The 18561-nt window shown below is 53.8% G+C and overlaps 1 protein-coding gene across 1 annotated transcript in view; it reads left to right on the forward strand.

Annotated features, from left to right (window-relative positions):
- The first annotated feature begins 2309 nt into the window (after positions 1–2309).
- The window catches only part of WDR1 (WD repeat domain 1), a 40259-nt gene continuing 24007 nt past the window's right edge, over positions 2310–18561 (forward strand). Inside the window, exons 1-3 of the mRNA XM_036990872.2 lie at positions 2310–2340; positions 2754–2875; positions 15323–15413. Coding sequence (XP_036846767.2) covers positions 2325–2340; positions 2754–2875; positions 15323–15413 — 229 coding nt within the window. The 5' untranslated portion in view covers positions 2310–2324. The remainder of the gene's footprint in view (positions 2341–2753; positions 2876–15322; positions 15414–18561) is intronic.

Genomic DNA, 18561 nt, shown 5'->3' on the forward strand with positions numbered 1-18561 from the left:
CCGATAGGTGCTACTGGGACATTGCCAGATGCCAGGGAGGGAGCTAGTTACAGAAATGAGGTGCTCACAGAAGTGGCTGGACACAGTAGTGAGTCACCAGGACATTTCAGGGCTCCCACCAGAGACTGTAGGCATGGTCCGTTACGGGTGGTATTAACAAAAGCTGTGAGTAGTAATAGAACCCAAGTAGGAAAATCCTGGAGCCACACCACCACCTGAGGTGCAACGGCTAAGACAACCGGATCACTCCAGACACCAGGGGAATAACACCTTGGTGTCCCTCCCCTTCAATCCTGGCAACTACATACTGGTCACAATGGCTGTAGGCAAACTTATCTTCATAGCGAACAGCATCTCTACTCAAACTTAAGCCCCCAGACCAACATAGAACTTCCTCAAATTAAAAGTCATAGAGCCTAGCATCCTGCTAGGGATTTGGGGATGTTTTACTTAGATTGCGTGAGGCGCGAACGAGATGAAAAAGTTAACGTAAGCCCAACCTGTCTGTATGTACATAAAGGTAACCAGCTTGCAAGAACTTGAGGTTGATGCCTTAGGTTTTTACTCCAGTCCTTCCATTACATAATGCTCCAGGGGCTGACTTAAAGTTGTCCCACCTGATCTTAACCCAAAACGTTATGGTCTGCTAATTAAACTTGTTTGAGTCATTACAGCCCCCACCTGTAGACCACTTGCATTTTGTTTCTGCTTTAGGAATCTATTTTGTACAGACTTAACATTTCTAGGGCCCTTCAGTTCACAGAACTACCTTTGTTCTTGATAGAGGATTGCATATGGGGTACAGGGTCATCCATTTGAGCATTATGTGCCAGGGGTATACTCTAGGCAAAAATCACAGAGAAGGTAGTATCGAGAGTTGTTTGCAAGGGCTGGAAGTTGCAATTTAAGTTAAGGTGGTCCTGTAGATGGCAACTTTTGGCAGGTAAGCGTAATTCCAAGCAGAGAACAAAGTCACAGGCCCTAGGGCAAGAACATGCTTGAGGCATTCCTGGAGCACCAAGGTGTCCAGCGTGGCACAGAAAGCAAGGGGGTGGGCGGGGGGAGTTTTTTGGGGGAGGTTTACAGCTGAGGGCAGAAGGCCATAAGAGTCTCAGGTAACTCTTGAGACCCCATGGAACCCAGTAGACCATTTTAAGGACTTGCTTGAACTTTTGAGTCTCAGAGTTCCTAGAGGTTTAAAGGTGAGAAAAGGTTAACTTGAACAGGCTGAGGTGAAGGTGGGGGAAGGTAGGTGCATAAACCGAGACCAAACAGGAAGCACTTGCAATAACCCAGGCGAGCCGACAGAGCTCGTTCTGCAGGAATTACCGCCGTGGACGCAAGAAGTGATTAACGTGGATGTCTCTTGAAAGTGGAGCCAACAGAAATTGTAATAGCTTAGAGAAAAAGACCACTTCTCCCCTACTTAAGGTGACCATCAAAACGAACACGCCAGCGCCCTAGCTTTTCCCCAGGGAGCCACTGCCTCGCTTTTACACGTGCAAGCCCCCTCTTCCCTCCTGCCGTCTTGATTTGGAAGTAACCCTAGTTTTCTTAGAGCATGCATCCCCTTTTGCTCTTCTTGGCTTCTCAGCTTTCTAAAAGGAAGTTCTGAGATAGAATTCGCGCCCCGCAAAACACATCCCTAAAGTTCCTGCTGCCAGCGGCTTTCAACTTCCATTTAGTCATTTTTAAAAAGAGGGAAAAAAGCACACCACTGTTTGCAAAGCCCCAGCGGGCGCCGACCGGGCCGGAAGGCTGGCGGTTCCTGAACGCCCGCTACACAAACCCGGGCCTGAAAAAGGTTCCCGCGGGCCTCCGCTGCAGCGCGCTGGTGCCTCAGCGCCCTCAAACTTCGACTAAGAGCCACCCACCTCCCCCCAAAAGAGTTCCCCAGCCAAACCCACCCATTCCCAGGACCTTTCTGACAAGCCACGCTGCCCGCGCCGCCTTTTCACTGGGCCGCGTGTGGCGTCACTTCCGGGGGGCGGTCCCGCGCGGGGTGGGGGTAGGGGAGCAGCCAGGTCCGCGCAGGCTCGCCGGGGCCGCAGCAGCCGAGCCGAGTGCTTGACTATATATGGTCAAAGCTGGGGGCGAGCCGCGCGCGGGACCGCGCTTCCGGGTTCGGGGAGACCGCAGCGGCAGCGCGCAGGGCAGGGCGCGAGCCGGCCTCGGAGTCCCGACCTCGGACCGCCCCCTCCGCGCCCGGCACGCCCGGCGCCGCCTTCTGGTCCCGTACCCGGCTCGGCCTCCGCCAGCTCTGGTCACGGCGCGGGCGGCCCCGGAGCCTCTCGGCGAGCGCGGCTCGGTAACAAGTGGCGACGATGCCGTTCGAGATCAGTAAGTGCCATGGCCCGGTGCCCAGGGGTGGGCACCCGCGCGGCCGGGGCCGTCGGCGGACGTGGGAGCGAGCGGCCGGCGGGGAACCGGGCCGCGGGCGCAGGCCGGCGGGCGTCCCGCTGCCCTCGGACCCCCGGCGGCGATGCCCTGCCGAGGGGCGCCCCCAAAGTTAGCGCTGCGGACGGGGCTCGGCGGGGTCCCCGTTGCCCCGAGGGCCTGGTCCGCAACGTGCGCCAGGAAGTCGCACCGTCCCCGGCGCTCCTTCAGAGTGGCGGCTGCCCCTCGCGGTGGCGGCAACAGGTGACCGGCTGAGACCGGTCCAGGCCCCTCGCCTCCCCTTCCCTCCGTCCCCAGCCCTCCCGGGCCGAGACCGGGGCTGCGCCCACGACCCTGCTGCGTTTGTGTCTCCGCAGAGAAGGTGTTCGCCAGCCTCCCCCAGGTGGAGAGGGGCGTCTCCAAAATCATCGGCGGCGATCCCAAGGGCAACAATTTTCTTTACACCAATGGAAAGTGCGTCATTCTAAGGAACATCGACGTGAGTACCCCTTCCCCGACCAGGCGCGGTTCCTTCCCCGCGTGTAGTTCCTAGGTTAATCCCTCAGCGCCCGCCCAGGGGCCTGGGGAGGGTGCGGACGCCACGCCCCCTCGGCCTGGGGACCGCACCCCAGACGCCCCGGAAGACTTTCAACTTTGTCTAGGCCCACTCACTTATCTTTCCTCAGGAGGAAACTGACGCTCAGATTAGCTCAGTCCAGAAAAATAAGGGCTCTGGATTTGAGGGATTGGACTGCCGGTCAGTGCTGGTTGACCTTGGCGGGGTGGTGTGGTGACTTGGGCCTCGCTGAGCCCCAGTTTCCTCTTCCGTAAATGAAGGTGGATAGGAGGCTCCCCCAGCTTTCCCTGGCTGTCTGGGCCCCCTGTGTGAGATAATGCGCCCCTGCAGCCCAGCATGCCTGGCACCCTCCCAGCACTTGTTACAAGGCACTTAATGTTTAGTCATTATTAATACCCACAGTCTCCCAGTGTGGCAGAGCTCAGACGTATGCACAGGCCTCTGCCCTCCAGCCTGATCTGAGCCTCAGTGCAAAATCAGGAACCAGTTTTTATTCCCATGAATCATTCACACAGGCATCCTGTACCCAGGCTGAGAATGTTTCTAGAGCCAAATTTTTGGGAAATCCTCACAAATTCCTGTTAAACTTCCGGTGACCCAGTCTGCTTGTCAGTCTCACCACTGCTGGGATTGCACACTGAAATCTTCTCCCTGAGCCTGAGTGATGGAATGGGGATGGACCGTGAAGGTGCCAGTACAGACATTGGGGAGGGGTTCTGAGCTTAGGAGTGGGTCTTGTATACAGTGTGTAAGAGGATCGTTTGGATTCCCTGTTCTCCCAAGGGATGTCAACTTAGATGCATGTCTGTTGAGTGATTGATTACGCTCGTTAGGTTGGGATTGTCGCTGATCAGATGGGCTTTCCCTCAGGAACCTTACAGCTGGCTGAGGGAATGAAGGTGCTCTCTGGGTTTCAGTTTCCTTGTCTGTAAAAGAAGGGGTGTTGGTTCACAAGCTCCTTGGGAGACTCCCAGGTATAATCTGAAACCAGCCTCCATATGCAGAGGGCAACAAGAGACCAAAAAAAAGAGGCAGGCCATTCCAGGTGGGTAGGTGGCAGGTGTATAAGCAAAGGGAACTTACATACGGGGCAACCGCAAGATGGAGGAGAGCTCTGCACCCACTCACCAGATCTTAAAAGTTCACATAGAAGCTTTACCAGGGTTATATATACAGTCCAGGTGCTCTAACACCACATCACTGTCTCTAGGTCTTGTGTCCTTGGCAGGGGGGCATGCAGGGAAGGTAAGAAGAACTTACATCCCAAGGATGAAAGGGGTGAGGAGCCTCCCAACTGCTGGGGTCCAGCTCACAAGTCATTTGGTGGTCACATTGTCTTGATGACTACCCCCAGCAAGGGGCCTCTGTACAGTTTGAGGTGCTGCTGGCTCTGCCCAGTGCCTGCGTGAGCAAGTCATCTGCTGCTGCTCTGCCGGAAGACAGAGCTGTGTGAGGCACTTTGGGCCCTGCCCAGGATTGCTGGGCACCTCAAATGAGGAGGTGGGTGGATGTGAATATGCTTAGAAGGTGCTAACAGCTCCTCTGCTAGTCACAGGGATTCCTAGAAAGCTGATATGGCCTCTCAAAACTGGGTGAAAAAAACATCGCCAAGAATTTGATTATCAAGATCTGGAGGTCTCTACGATGAAATTCTGAGATTTTGAGAAGATAAAAGCTGATATGGCCCAAAATAGATCCTGGTAATTTAGCAGATAAAATGGACTGAAGAATGGATACAGATCTGTAGAATAACGGGGTTTGCCCCTAATGAGACACACGTGTCATGACCATCTACATTCACATCCAGGCGGGACACCTCACACAAGTACCTACTGTGTGTCTGGTACTGTGAGGGGCTTAAATTGCAGCAGCTCCTACAGTCCCTGCAGTGGGCCCACCCCTCTGAGGTGAGTCAGACCCCACAAAATAAAGGAAGCCAGTAACAAGCTGCTTGCAGACTAGTGGAGAAGCTGTTCATGGCCCACGGACAAGCACCGTTTGCAGGAGGCATTCCCTGACTTGGGAAGCCCATTCTGCTCGTTCTTCTGAGGTCTTTATTTTTTCCCAATACCTCAGAGCTTACCATTCTTTTGAGGACACATCTGATTACCCTTCCCACCTGTTCGTAATTTTCTGCAGGGCTAGGACAGTGTGGGATGCTGCTGTGTCCCTTTCTGTTCTGGGTTTAGATCAGGCCCTTGGGCTCTTGTTTGATTGAGGATCATTGGTGTGCAAAGGTGGCAGGATATTTATTAGAGCAGAATACTCCAGGGAGGAGATGTGAGTCCTCATGAACAGTCAGGGAATAGGAAGGAAAATGATCTGGTTACAGTATATTCCTGGAGTAGAGAAGAGATGGGAGGTGGTTTGGGACCAGATAACAGAATGTCCAACAGATATATGTGATTGGTATCAGACAATGTGCCCAAACCACATTTGGGTTACCCATGTTTCCTTCCTCCAGCTATTAAGGCTCCAGACCTTGGACTTCTACCTGATTCCCCCTTTCTCTTCCATGCTGTATTTAATTCTTCAGTGAAGTCTCTTGACTTCTACATTCAAAGTAACCCTAGAATTGGACCGATTTTCACTACTCTTCTGCTTCCACTTCGTGCAAGCTGCTACTGTCCTTTTCTCACCTGGTTGTAGAAGGAAAGCCCAAACTGGTCTCCCTGCTTCCACACTGGCTCTCTTCCAGTCTGCTCTCAACACCACGGCTGGACTGGTTACATTAAAACATGAGATCAAGTCGCCCCTTTGTTCTGCCTTCCAAGGCTGATCGGGCCTCGCTCTTTAGCTTTGCACTCCTGATCGCACTGCCAGCCCCTGCGTCCCAATAGCAAAGCTGCAGGTAACAGTTCTCTGCAGAACATGCCACATGTATGTTTCAGGACCTGAGAATTCACAGCACTCCCATCCTGGCCTCCTTCGTGCTAATGATAGAGACCAGCTCACTGGTGCACAAGCCATTGTGCCCTGCACGTGCACATCTGCCTGTTCTCTAACGGGCCATAAGCTCCCTGGAAGCAGGGCTTTGTTCTCCTCTGCTTCTTTCATTACCACGTCCTCACCCAGAAGAGTGCCTGGCACATAACTGGTGCCCAGTGAGTTATTGAAAGGTCTTAAGTGCAGGCTGTGTTGTGGAGTGGATAGACAGCTACTGACGGTTTTACTGCATGGAAATAAGGCTGGCCTGCTTCAGGTTGCTGGACGTAAATTTTGTGGAACCCACCATCTTTCAAACCAAACAAGTGTCAGTATCCTTGCTGGCTTTCTGCTTGGAGCCACTGCCATCATTTTTCTTGGCTTAAAAGTTGTTTTGTAAACCCAGCATAATGGTACCTTTTAAGCTTGTAGAAAAGAGTTTATTGACTATCAGCGCGTCCATTGCCACACCTCAGGAAATTCTCTGCAGTTAAAAGCACCTGGGGATGTGGCCATTCAGAAGTGAATATTCTAGAAGGAAAGAGCTTGGTATACTCTGATCTCCAGGCCTGCATTGCTGCTGCTTGCTACCCACTGTGCAGAGACTAGGAAGACTTCCAGTGGCAATGAAGGAAGCTCTTTGTGATTCTGAATTGCCCAGGATCACTTCCCTGAAAAAAGTGCGTTGGCGAACGAACTTCTGAGCAGAAGCAGCCAGCAGATTTGCTACAAGGGCACATTTGGGGTTTGCTTTTAAACTATCCAATCCCTTTGTTCCAAAACTAAAATACACATATTTGAAAATGTCAGGTCTATGAATTAAATTACAGGGAGTGAAGGGTTGGAAGCAGTTTGTCATTGCTGTGCTTCCCAGTGCCTTGTGAAGATGAGGCGATAAGAGGTTGGGGGTTGTTGAACTTGACCGCTGAGTCTTGTGGAGCGACCTGCCACCGGTCATATGCGGAGGGACTGCCTCTGCTTCCCCCTGTGGGGCAGGGAGTGTACAGGGGGGACAAATGGCCTGAGAAGGACTGACATCGATCCCCTTCTGTGTGTCTGGACAGTCCTACCCCATGGGGAGCATAGATGGTGGCACCCTGTGTGGAGCCCGCTGTCTTGAGTGGGAGTAAAATGAGCCGGCAACAGAAGGAAATGGTGTGTCCAGTGACTACCTGTCTAGATTCTCCTCCATCTCTCTCTCCGTCCTCTTCCTGGAAAACTCCTACGCATCCTCCAAAACCCAATTCAGATGTATCCCTTTTCCAAAATGTAGCCCTGTTGCCCTACAGCACAGCTGGTTCTTCCCTTTTGCTCCGGACATTACTCAGGACATTCTTTTGAAGTGAGCAGGCAGCACACACGTGAGGGCCAGAGCCAGGAGAGAACTTGGGGTTCTGTAGTCTGGCACTTAAGGAGTGAGGAAATGGGTTCAGAGGAGGTTCTGGGGCTTTATGGTGCCCTAGAGACTCAGGATGGAGATGTGTGCTGTGGACAGTCATCCTGGGTGCTTTGGCTAAGGGGTGTCTCTCCCATTGACAGTCAAAGCTGGGCTCTCTGGGCGGGTATTTCTATTTCTCTGCCCACCTCCTCTGCCTCCTGTACTTTTGACCCCGAATTAGTCCTATTAAAAGTATTTACCAAGCATCCACCTGTAGGAACCCATAAGGGCCTCTCCTTTTGGAGTTCACAGTCTACCAGGGAACGCAACACTCAAGACACTCTGGAGACACAGTTAATGCTGAGGAAGCAGTGGTGCCAGGCCAGTGAGGCAGGTCGGCCAGCAAGTCCCTGCAGAGGTGGAGTGTCAGGGCCTGGAGAGATGGTCTGGCGGGAGCACTGGGTGTAAGGGAGCACCTGGGATAGGCAGAAGAGATGGGCCTGTTCCAACAGACCCATTAAGGTTAGCAGACAAATAACAGGATCAAATCTGCAGTGGAGAGATGTTCGGTATCGGGTTTGAGGCAGGGTGATCAGTTAGGAAACAGCTCAGAATTAACACATCATTCATCAAGTGCTTATCAGCTAGTGCAACCCATCCTTGGATTTTGATGTTTGCCATACAAATTCACTAAAGCCATCTTGCCGGGCCCTGCCCGTGGCCACAGTGCCCAGGAGCTGAATCAGTGATATTTGGCAATGTCTAAAGACATTGTGCTACTAGTATATAATTTGTAGAGGCCAAGGATGTTGTCAGGCATCTCACAATGCACAGGACTGTTGCACAGCAAAGAATAATCTGGCCCAAAGCATCAGTTGTGCCTAGGTTAAAGAACCCCTAGAGAACATTTTACCATATAGGTGAAGCATTTCAAAAGAATGTCCTGAGTAATTTAAGAACAGAATGGAAGACCCAGCTGTGCCATACATAGGACAGCAGGGATACATTTTGGAGAAGGGATACATTTGAGTTGGGTTATGGAGGAAAATCTAGACAGAAAACCACATGTGTACAGAGGTTGGAAGACTGACTTGTGTCCTCTCAGCACCATAGTGGTCTCTGCAGGTGGTATTGGTACCTTATCCTCTTGATGAAGGTGTAGAGATGGATACTTCTTTGAGGTAAAAGAAAAGGCTTTAGCCTCATGCATAAGGCCAGTGGAGAGGTCCCAGTCTGGATGGCTTGTAGAAGGTGAATCTGCCCTAGAATGGCTGGAGATGCTCACCCGGATCCCTGCCCAATCCTGACCCTTGGTGTGCAGGCTGTATCACAGACAATGTGTGGACACTGGAGTCTCTCTGGCTTTGGTGGCATTTCACCCCCTAGAAAGACCTGCACCCTAAATTTTGGTCAGCTTAAATATAGCTTCTACCCACGGTCTTACTTCTGCTTTCTGGGGTCTTGCCTGGAACAGGGCAGTCCCTCTAGCGTGGACTCGATCAGAACATCCCAGTGAGCGCTCTGCAGGCCTGCCCCGCGCTGCAGCTGTTCTCCGGGGCCTGCGCTGACTCCCGTCTGGCACACGACCCCACATGCCGCCCCAGCACCTGAGCACTCGGGGTTGTGTGCCGGGCAGCGGCCACCTGGTGTGCTTGGCCTCATTGGGGTCGGTAGGAATGGGAGAGTGGTGATGTCACAGGCTCTGTGAGATTGAACTGGGCCCACAGGCATCCCGGAGGGCTGCCCACTTGGTGCGCATTCTGTCTTCCCTTTCACAGCTGCCCTGTGGGTGGCACCATCTCTTAAGAGATGTGGACCCTGCAGCCCTAGGAGGCACTGGGATTTGAACTGGTCAGCCTCCCTCAGAGTCCCCCTTCGTGACTCCTCACGCCTTGGGCTGGCAGGCAGGAGGGGGAGGACAAGGAGAGACATGGCAGTGTCCAGTCCCTCAGGGCACTGGCGTGTCCGGGGTTATGTGGGGAGCCCTTGAAGGCCCCTGTCTGAAGGTTCAGTTTACGGCAGCGGGAAGGGGCTGAGCTGGGAGGCAGGAAGGAAAGCCACTGGGGACGTGACTGCTCCCACCCTCCAGCTGTGTGACCTGCCTCCACAGTTCCCAAATGGGTAACTGTTGGCCAGTGCAGATCCCATTCCCTGAGTTAAAGAATCTGGCTGACAGGTACCAACAACAGGTGAGAGAACAGAGCTGAGAGGAATAAAGGCTCTTACCGAGTCAGGGCCAGGCCCCACAGCTTCCCAGCCAGGTGGCTTTGGGCATGTCACTCCATGTGTCTGTGCCTGTTTCTTTCCCTGTAAAATGGATTATAAGGTCACCTTCCTATGAGGCTTAAAAGAGAGTCAACTGAAGTGCCCCCTAAGGGGCTTTCTGAAAGTAAATCAGCAGCAGATGATTCTTCATAAACAGCTCAGAGCCCAGCATGCCCTGGAGGCTGCAGCGCTGAATCAAACACGGGCCCTGCCCTCGGGGGGACACACTTAGAAGCTACATGGGTGTAAGACTGTGTATAGTGTACAGTAGGAAGTAAAAGGGCAGTAGGATGGGAGATGAGGGAAGGTTGGGTGGGCATTTACGACTGGGAGAGAGCATTTCCAGCCTGGAGCACGGAGAGGTCTTGGAGGAGGTGGCCTTTGCCTGGGGAGGGAAGGTATTCCAGATGGAGGCAGATAAAGGGAGGAAGTACTAGAGCATAATAAAAAATGGACTTTGGGGGGCTCTTGTCCCCTCCTGGCACGAGCCAGGAGGTCTGTCCTCTCACCATATCTCTCAGTAAAAGCCTCTCCCTGGCTCTCCTACCTTGGGTATTTGCTAAGGTCATACTTCGACTCCGCAAAACAAGAACCCCGGCATCATTTTTGGGAGCTTGTCCGGGACAGCTTCAGAGAAGCCATAAAACTGCAAATAGTAATAGTAATGGAACCCAAGATGGAAGCGCCCATCTCCCAAGGCCTCTCAACTGACCAGTGATGGAGACCTGACTGCACCCTTTACTGCACCCCTTCTCAGCATGAAGCAGCCAGTGTTCATTGCCCCCTTTCCCTAGCAGCAGCTAGGGTCTCTGTCTGTAGAGGGGGGAATGAGACGGACTGTGGATGTAGTCAGAGTAGGGTGAGGGCCTCTAGAAATAGCAAGGCAGGATATTTACAGTCAGAGCAGTGTAACTACATGCAAGGAAACCCCCTACCAAACTCTTGTGTTAAGCATTAAGCTCTAGAGTCATTCTTCAGTGAGATGAGTTGATACTCCCCAGATAAAGGAAAGTAGCCCATGTTTTTATTATGCTAATTGTTTGTAATCATGTAAGATTTACTTCATCATGCTCAAAGGGACTTAATGTCTCATCAAGAATAAACATCCTTTGACCACTTTTAACAAGTCCACACTCTAAGCCCTTTATCAGTTCCCCAAAATCCTCAACTGCCTATAAATCCCCTAGACAACGCACCACTACGGGCTCTCTTGTCCCCTCCTGGCGCGAGCCAGCAGCTCTGTCCTCTCACTGTATCTCTCAGTAAAAGCCTCTCCCCCTGGTTCTCCTAAAAGAAAAATGGACTTTGGGTCCCTGGTCTGCTGATGTCCTCTGGTTGAAGGCTGGGCAGGGTGGTTGTACCATAGGTGGCCTGTCCCATTTGTAAGAAGCACTGGCTTACTACTGGTCCCCAAGGCTAGCCCAGAGTAGGCGCGGGGGGCCCTCCAAAGGAAGGAATGTGCCCTGCTTCATGTGTTCTTTACCGTTCTCTGGGGCAGTGCAGCAGGGGCTTAGCCTGTGGGCTCACGCTTGCTGGTTGGGAAGCACCCAGGTCTGGTAGCTCGTTTGCAGCTGGGTTACTCTGTAGCATTTTCGAGTTTGGCCTTGATCACCAGTGAACAGTGGCCCTGCAAATTGTGAGTAACACACAGGTCAGCTAACCAGTGACTGCTTCCAGGAACTAGGAGTGTTTAGAAAGCCAGTACTCAGAAACACAATCCTCCCAGAAGGTCATGGCCACTTTGCCCGGCCTGGGTTTGGAGGAAGCCCAGGCCTTCTCTGGAGGATCCAGGAACCATCAGCTGCTACAGAAGAGCAGGGAGGCGCCTGCTGGACTGTGTGACAGCCTAAACGGTGTTTGGTTCCCGACCCTCCTGAGTCCATCCTGTTCACTGGGGGCCGGGAGCTGCCATGCCCTGTGACCTGGGCCGTCACTTAGCCTCTCCTGTAAATGGGTGGTGACCGCTGACCCCTGCCTCAGCATCTGCGGCTGGGTCAAGGTGCTCAGACACACCGCTGGGCCCTGAACCAGTGCTCCCACGAGGCCAGAGTGCCCTCACCTTGCTCCTGTAGACGGTCAGAGTCTGTAGACCTGTGACAGGGTGGCCACTGCCCTGTCTGTGCCCTCTGTGAGGGTGGTATTGTGGCCTGTCACAGGGTCTCACTGAGCTCCACTCCTCACTTGGTGACATTGCCAAGCACCCACTGCCAGGCCCTGTGTTGGTCCGTAAGCCGGCAGGGCACACGTGTGGGAAGGGTGCTGGCGGAGAGGGCAGTTCCTGTTGTGGCCCCAGTGTGGGCCCAGGGCATGCAGGGGCCTTGGCCAGGGAAGGGCACAGGCTAGGCCTGAGGAGTAGGAAGGTGGGCCTGAGTGGGGCCGAAGCAGGAATCCAGTGTGTGTTGGGAGTCAGGTCGGGGATTCCAGACGGGAAAGGGGTGATCAGAGGTAAGTGGGTTGATGGGAGGCAGAGATAAGTTGAGAAGATACCGTCCTGGTGTCCAGGAGGGGCAGGAGGAACCCGGTGGCATCTGGGCGTGGTGGAAGGTGGAGGTGGGTTCAAGAGCTGGTGAGGAAGAATGGGCAGGGCCTGGCAGGCCTGGGTGGAGGGCAGGGTGACAGCAGGTTGCAGTGGGCCTGCAGCCTTTGCCCACACCTCCTCAGTGCCCATGGGGCCACAAGCGCCAGGGTTTCCTCTGGTTTCTGCCTGAAGTCCTCGTGCTCTGATGGCAGCTTAGGAAGGGGGTCCTAGAGGAGGTGCCCCGACCCCACACGCTGTGGGTAGGCAATAACAGGGCCTGCTCTACATGGTCTCCTGAGGCCCCAAGAGAGGGGGGCACAGCTCCAGGTGTCCCCCAGTGGGCTTTCTGTCCTCCCCTGGCTCCCTTTCCCTGTTCCTAGCCCTTCCCCCAATAAACTCACCAGGTCCTGCTCTGCTTCCAGAGACCACAGGAGGGGTGGTGGGGAGAGCTGCCCCCCTGCGAGGCAGGCAAGTGGGTCCCAGGGTCTCAGACCCAGTAGATCTGCAGTGAGCCTGACCTGTGGTGGGACACACTGGGGACAGGGAGGTGTCTTCTGCCTGTGGTAGCGTCCTCCCTGTGTGTGGCAGATAGGAGGTGGGCACGCTGACTCAGATGCTGTCATTGTGTTGGGCTGGGAGTCCCCTGCTCACTGGCCCCGTTGTGTTTGGAATGCAGAGTGATGTCTGGTCAGGCCCAGGATTCTGGTGCTGAGCCTGCTGGGGTGATCTTGGGGTTCCATGTGCTCTGCCTTAACACCCTGCCTGTTTAAGGGAAGGAATCTGTAGGGGTTGATCTTCCTCCCAGGGCCGCTGACACTCATCTTGTGCCCCTCCTTCAGGCCCCACGGAGCCCACCCTTTAAAGCAGTGCCCAGTGGGACCGTGGGTGCCAGCTTGGACACACAACTACCCATGGGTGGGTTTCTCATCTGTAAAGTCGGCTGGCAGTGCCCACCGTACCAGGTGTGAGGCCCCTGGTCAGCATTGAAAAGGATACGGTGGCAGCAGGTGTCCCCAGACCACCTGCCTGTGTCTTTGGGAGGAGCTTTTCCCTGTGGGGATGCTAAGTAGGAAGGACTCGACCTGGCAGGAAAGGGTTGGATTTGGCAGACATCTAATGCGTGCCAGGCTTGCTAGTTTTGTTGAGGTGTATTTCAGATGCACTGAGGTTCATCTGTTGTAAGTACACAACTTGAACCTTGACAGATCCATACAGCCCCACACCCACCATCAGGCATGATACAGAACATTCCAGTCATTTCAGAAAGTGCCCTCTAAACTGCTTGTGGTCAGTCGGCTCTCTCCACCCCCGGCTTTAGAGCGGCCCATCTGCTTCCTGCTGTGTGAGGTTTGCCTTTTCTAGAATTTCATAGAAAAGGAGTCCTGCAGTACAGTGTCGTCTTTGCTTTTGCTGCTCCTCCGTGTTGTGGAGCGTGTCAGTCACTCATTCTCATTAGTGTGGGCCATCCTCACTGGGGAGGGCAGCAGCGTTCTCCAGTCACCTGCTGGTAGACGCCTGGGTCGTTCCGGTTGGGGGCCGGCTGCCAGGAATAAAGTGTCCATGGGCCTTCATGCCTGGGTGTCTTGGAGGACGTGCGCTTTTCTTACTCTTGGATTAATAGCTAGCAGTGGGATTACTGTTTTTTTGTGTGGTGAGTGTATGTTTGACTTTATAAATAACCAACCCTGGCCTTGCCAACATTTGATGACATCAGTCTTTTTATTGATGCTAGCAGGTATGTAGAGGTATCTTGTCAGAGTTTTAATTTGCATTTCCCAAAAGGCCAACGACATTGAGCACCTGTTCCTGGGTTCATTTGCTGTTTGTATATGCTGTTTTGATACTTGATAGGTTTCTAATTTCATTAGCAAATGTTTATCCTGAGGTGGATTAATTTATGAACCTCATGTATTGAGTGCCTGCCACATCACATAATGCTCAGCGTCAAGTCTCGGGTGAAAGAGAAGGACAATGTGAGCTTTTTTTCCAAAAAACATTTATCGAGAACCTGTTATTTGCTAACTGCCGTGATGCTTAAAAGATAGATGCGTGTGAAGCAGATCGCAGAAAAGGAGGAGATGACTAGTGTGTCATAAGTTCCGTGGGGACATGGGAAGCGTGGAAGAGAGAACAGGCGTCACAGGAGGTCCTGTCAGGCCCTGGCTCTTCAGTCAGCCCCATGATAGGTAGGTGCTGCAGGGACAGGTGTCACTGGCCTGGGGACAGCACTTAGAGAGCCGGGGCTGGAATTCAGGGTGCACTCTGGTTTTGTCGAGGGTATAAGGAGATGTAGGGAGAGGAAGCTCCCAGGTCAGGAAGGGGCGGCATCAGGTTAGCTGAGCCTGCAGCAGCTGCTTCCAGAAGGCTGAGCAGCCTCACAGGACTTGATGTGTCCACAGCCACTGGCCTGTGGGAAGTGCCTCTTTTCAAAGACCACTGGGTTCGTAGAAAGCTGACAGCAGGTATGAGGGATTCAGTGGCTGAGTCTTTAGTCCCTCCTGAAAGAAAGTTTGGCCCCGGAGACAAATCGAGAACAGCTCAGTATGTGTGATTCAGGTTTGCTGAGGCCTCTTGGTTGTGCATGTGGGGGTGGGTGCCATGATCTACTTTTAGTAAATTATATATTAAAACGTTATTGCTGAGTAGTGAAGATGCTCCAGGTGCCAAATGCTGGCCCGTACTTGCTGCCGAGTTCAGCCAAGCTTTTATTTGTGCTGTGCAAGGGTGTGGGGAATCCCTGCTTCCCAGATGATAAGGAGAGGCTCTCAGGTGCATGCCTGCTCTGTTCTCCCCCTCCAAGACGTGCTCTGGTTCAGGGCTGACACTGCCTGGCAGCCTGGGTAGAGCTGGTTCCGAAGGAGGGAGAGCAGCCCCGGGACAGCTGGAGAGCCGCTCGCTTGAGGAACACGGGTGTAACCGGCAAATCACAGCGAAATTAGAGCCAGAGATTTCTCCTTGCTTAAACTTTTATTTCATAAGTACATATTTGTTCTCTGGTAAGCACAGAAAAGCAAAGATAATCACCTTGCATTCTGTAATCATATTATCTAAAACTAAAGAGAAAGAATGAAAATGACCTAGATTTCTGCCACCCAAAGATAAGCATACAGCAGGACGTGTGTAGACAGGTAGGTACTTTCAGGGATTTTCTTTATGGATGTTTCACCCTAAGTGTTTATGTGTATGTCACCCCACCCCCACCCTCAATCCGTTATTTCCGAGAGGGGAAAGCAGTCTGACGGCTTCTGCATTGCTCTGTTCACTCCGGCTCTCCTCCCTGCAGAACCCAGCCCTTGCCGACATCTACACGGAGCACGCCCATCAGGTGGTGGTGGCCAAGTACGCACCCAGCGGATTCTACATCGCCTCTGGAGGTACCTGAATGCATGCATGGCTTGTGAGTGGTGTGGCTTAGGGTGGGGGTGGAGGTAAGGAGTGAGGCAGGTGGAACCAGTGTGATGAGTTTTCAGCTGGGGCTGGCCATAAACGGATGAGCCACTAAAAAGCCTCCAGGATGTAATTGGCACTGATCCAGCAGGTTCCAACTCCAGGGTCAGCAGAAATGCTCATGGGTTGCCCAGAGGCCTTTGTGGGCAAATGCGTCACAATGAATGGTGTGTGTGTGTGTGTGTGTGTGTGTGTCCAGTCCCCAGCATGACAGGGCCTCAGGCAGTGGCCCCATTTCATTGGCGGTCTGGGCCTTTTGCTCCCTCCACTGGGCTTTTGTGTGGCTCAGAGATTGGCTGGGCAGGAGGAGGGGCATAAAGACCTTCACTTGTAGGCGGCTCTGTTCACCTAATTCTTTGAGGTAGATCTCTTACAAACATGACAGATGAGAAAGGGAGGCACAGACGTTAGGGGGTCCTCACCCCCCATCTCCCACCCATTCATTCACTCAGCTGCACAGCAGATCCCTACAAGCTGCCTTGCCTGTACCCAGCCGGGCTCTGGCTCCAGCTCCAGGAGAGCTGGGCAGGTGACTGGATGCTGAGCCGATGGGGGCTTTGCCAGCCTCCCTGGAGAGCCGCACAGATGAATGGGCTGCTGATGGGAGTGGCCAGGATTCATCCTGGTGGCCGTTTGTCTGCACTGCTCCCATTCCCTGCATTGCAGGCAGTGTGGGGACTGTCCCTGAAGGGTCCACTCCTTACCAGCTCTGCAGCCTTCCTTGAGCACTTCCCCTTCCTGGGCCTTAATTTTCTCTTCTGTAAACCGGGAAAGAGGACCCCATGTGGCAAAAGTGTATAAATGCCTAGGATGGCTCTCACGCTGGTGGGTCACTGAAACTGGGGCGCCAGGGGACGGCATGCTGGTTGACGGCAGCTAATCCAGCCCACCGGGGTTGTGTGTGAAGGGCTTGGCCAGGAGTCTGGCACACAATGGACACTTGATGATTTTTGTGTTTACACCTACTCTGACTCCATCTGTAAAACTTGCCCTGATTAATATCCTGTGGTTTATTTCAGCCCTGCAATTTTTTTTTTTCCAGCCCTGCTTGCCAGCAAAGTACTTCTTCATTTAAAGCCCCGAGATTTGGCCCTGGTGCCTTAGAAAATTGTCTCCTCAGGAGAGAAGTGTGACTGATGAGGGCGCCTGCTGCCTGCCTGTGCGGCTCCCCTGCCCCGGCCTTTGAGCCACAGCCCAGGTCCTGAGTCACTGTGGTCCCAGGCCTGCCCACCCTGGGGCCCCCAGGCAGGGCATTCAGCCAGACAGAAATCGGTGGCCTTCAGATGCTAATACAGAATCAATGAGGAAGCCTCACACAGAGACTGTCACAAAGGACAATCTATATAAGTAAAGGGTCAGTGTGACATTTACTGTTGTGAGTGCACTCTGATTTAGTGTCGGAGGAGGGAGATTTGGGCTGCGTGCAGGTCTAGGTGTTCTTGGGTGGAGATCACAGCTTGCATTTCTAGCTCACTGGTCCTTGGCACTGAGTAAAGGCAAGGAGACATTTACTGCAGAGGTTAGGGCCCTGGGCTAGAAAGAGCTTGGTGTGCAGGCTCTGGATGAGGGGGAGGGAGGCTTGAGAAGGTGCTGTGCTTGGTGCTAAGTAGGGTCCCAGTACTTCAGGAATCCTGCAGCTCACTCCCAGACAGGGTTCCAGCTCTGCAGCATCTTTAGATCCCTCTGCGTCTCTGGTCCATGTCCGCTGAATGATTGAGCCTTCCGGAGGGCTCGCTGTGTGAGGAGTTCACACCAGGGGCTGGCCCTGGCCTCATCAGGATGGTCCGTGTCTGCCCTCAGGGTATCCGCGGTGCTGTGGTCTCAGCACGGAGCCATTCCAGGGCAGGCCTAAGTCCTCTTGTCTAGCAGCATCTTCCATAGGTAATTCTGACATTGGCAGTCTGCACCCTGTGCTCAGTGATTCCCAGGTAACCCTCGGGGCAGCGCACCCAAGCTGCAGGGTGGCGGGCTCCCTGGGACCAGAGGAGAAGGGGGTAAGGGTGGCTCGGGTCAGGAATGTGGGGGGAGAGAGGCTGCAGAGGCCTCTGTGGGACCTGGACAGTGGCCCTGCTCCCACTGCGCTCGCCACCCCGCTGTGGCTAAGCTGCTCTTGTGTGCCCAGCACCCATTTGGGGCTGGCTCACCAAGGACAGTCACTCCCCACGATGCAGCTTCTTGTCTGGAGGGGAGACATGCTTGTGGTGGAAGGAGACTGGAGGGAGGGAGTCCCTTCCCCATAGTCACTCTGTCCTCTTGCACTGGGGGGCTTTTCTTCCTGCTCCCACCACGTGAGTGAAGTGTGTTCATGTTCTGCCCTTCCTCAAGGCCTGGCTGCCTTGGCAAGTGCTTGTCTTTGCTGTGCCCCCAGCACCTAGCACGGGGCTGGGCACCCTTGGCACTTGGTCAGCATCTTGGGAATTTATCAGGCTGCCCCCGGCCTGAGCACCTGACCTCCCAGCCCCATTATCTCGCTGGTCCCTGCTGCTTCTGAAAAGAATTACTGGACAAGCAGGGCCCAGTGGAGGAGGCTAATAGCCAGGGTGGGGAGGCACTGGGAAAACAACTGATTCCAGGCCTGGAATGAAGCCTTAGCCCAGTAGGTGTCTAGTCCGTGCTGTCTAACGGGGAGTGACACCTCACCTTGGGCTGCAGGTGGTGAACGCCCAGCCCCCAGACTGGCCTGAGCACGGGGACCCACACAGCCCGTGTGCACACGTAGATGAGTGGGGGTGAGACTAGGGGGGCCTGTCCTTGCGTGCAGAGTGCTCCTTTTCTGATTGTACTGGCCTCTGCCACTTCCTTTTCCCTCCCCACTGGCCTGCTGGTTTAGCGGCAGGACTGAACTAGCTCTGTGATCGGAGCTCACCTTGGACAGTGTGCCTCCCTGTCCTTCCGGACCTTCCCCCTGTTAGTGTCCCCATGGGGATGTTGGCATCTCCTGTCTTCCCCAGTTGTTGGCTCATAAGGGAGTGTTCCCACAGGGCGTTGTTCATCACCACCTGGGCCAGCCCCGGACGTCACGCACTAGCTCGTCATCCTGCACAGTGGCCTACAAGGTGGCAGGTCATTCCTGCT

This window comes from Manis javanica, chromosome 5 (genome assembly GCF_040802235.1).
Source record: "Manis javanica isolate MJ-LG chromosome 5, MJ_LKY, whole genome shotgun sequence".
Taxonomy (NCBI): Eukaryota; Metazoa; Chordata; class Mammalia; order Pholidota; family Manidae; genus Manis; species Manis javanica.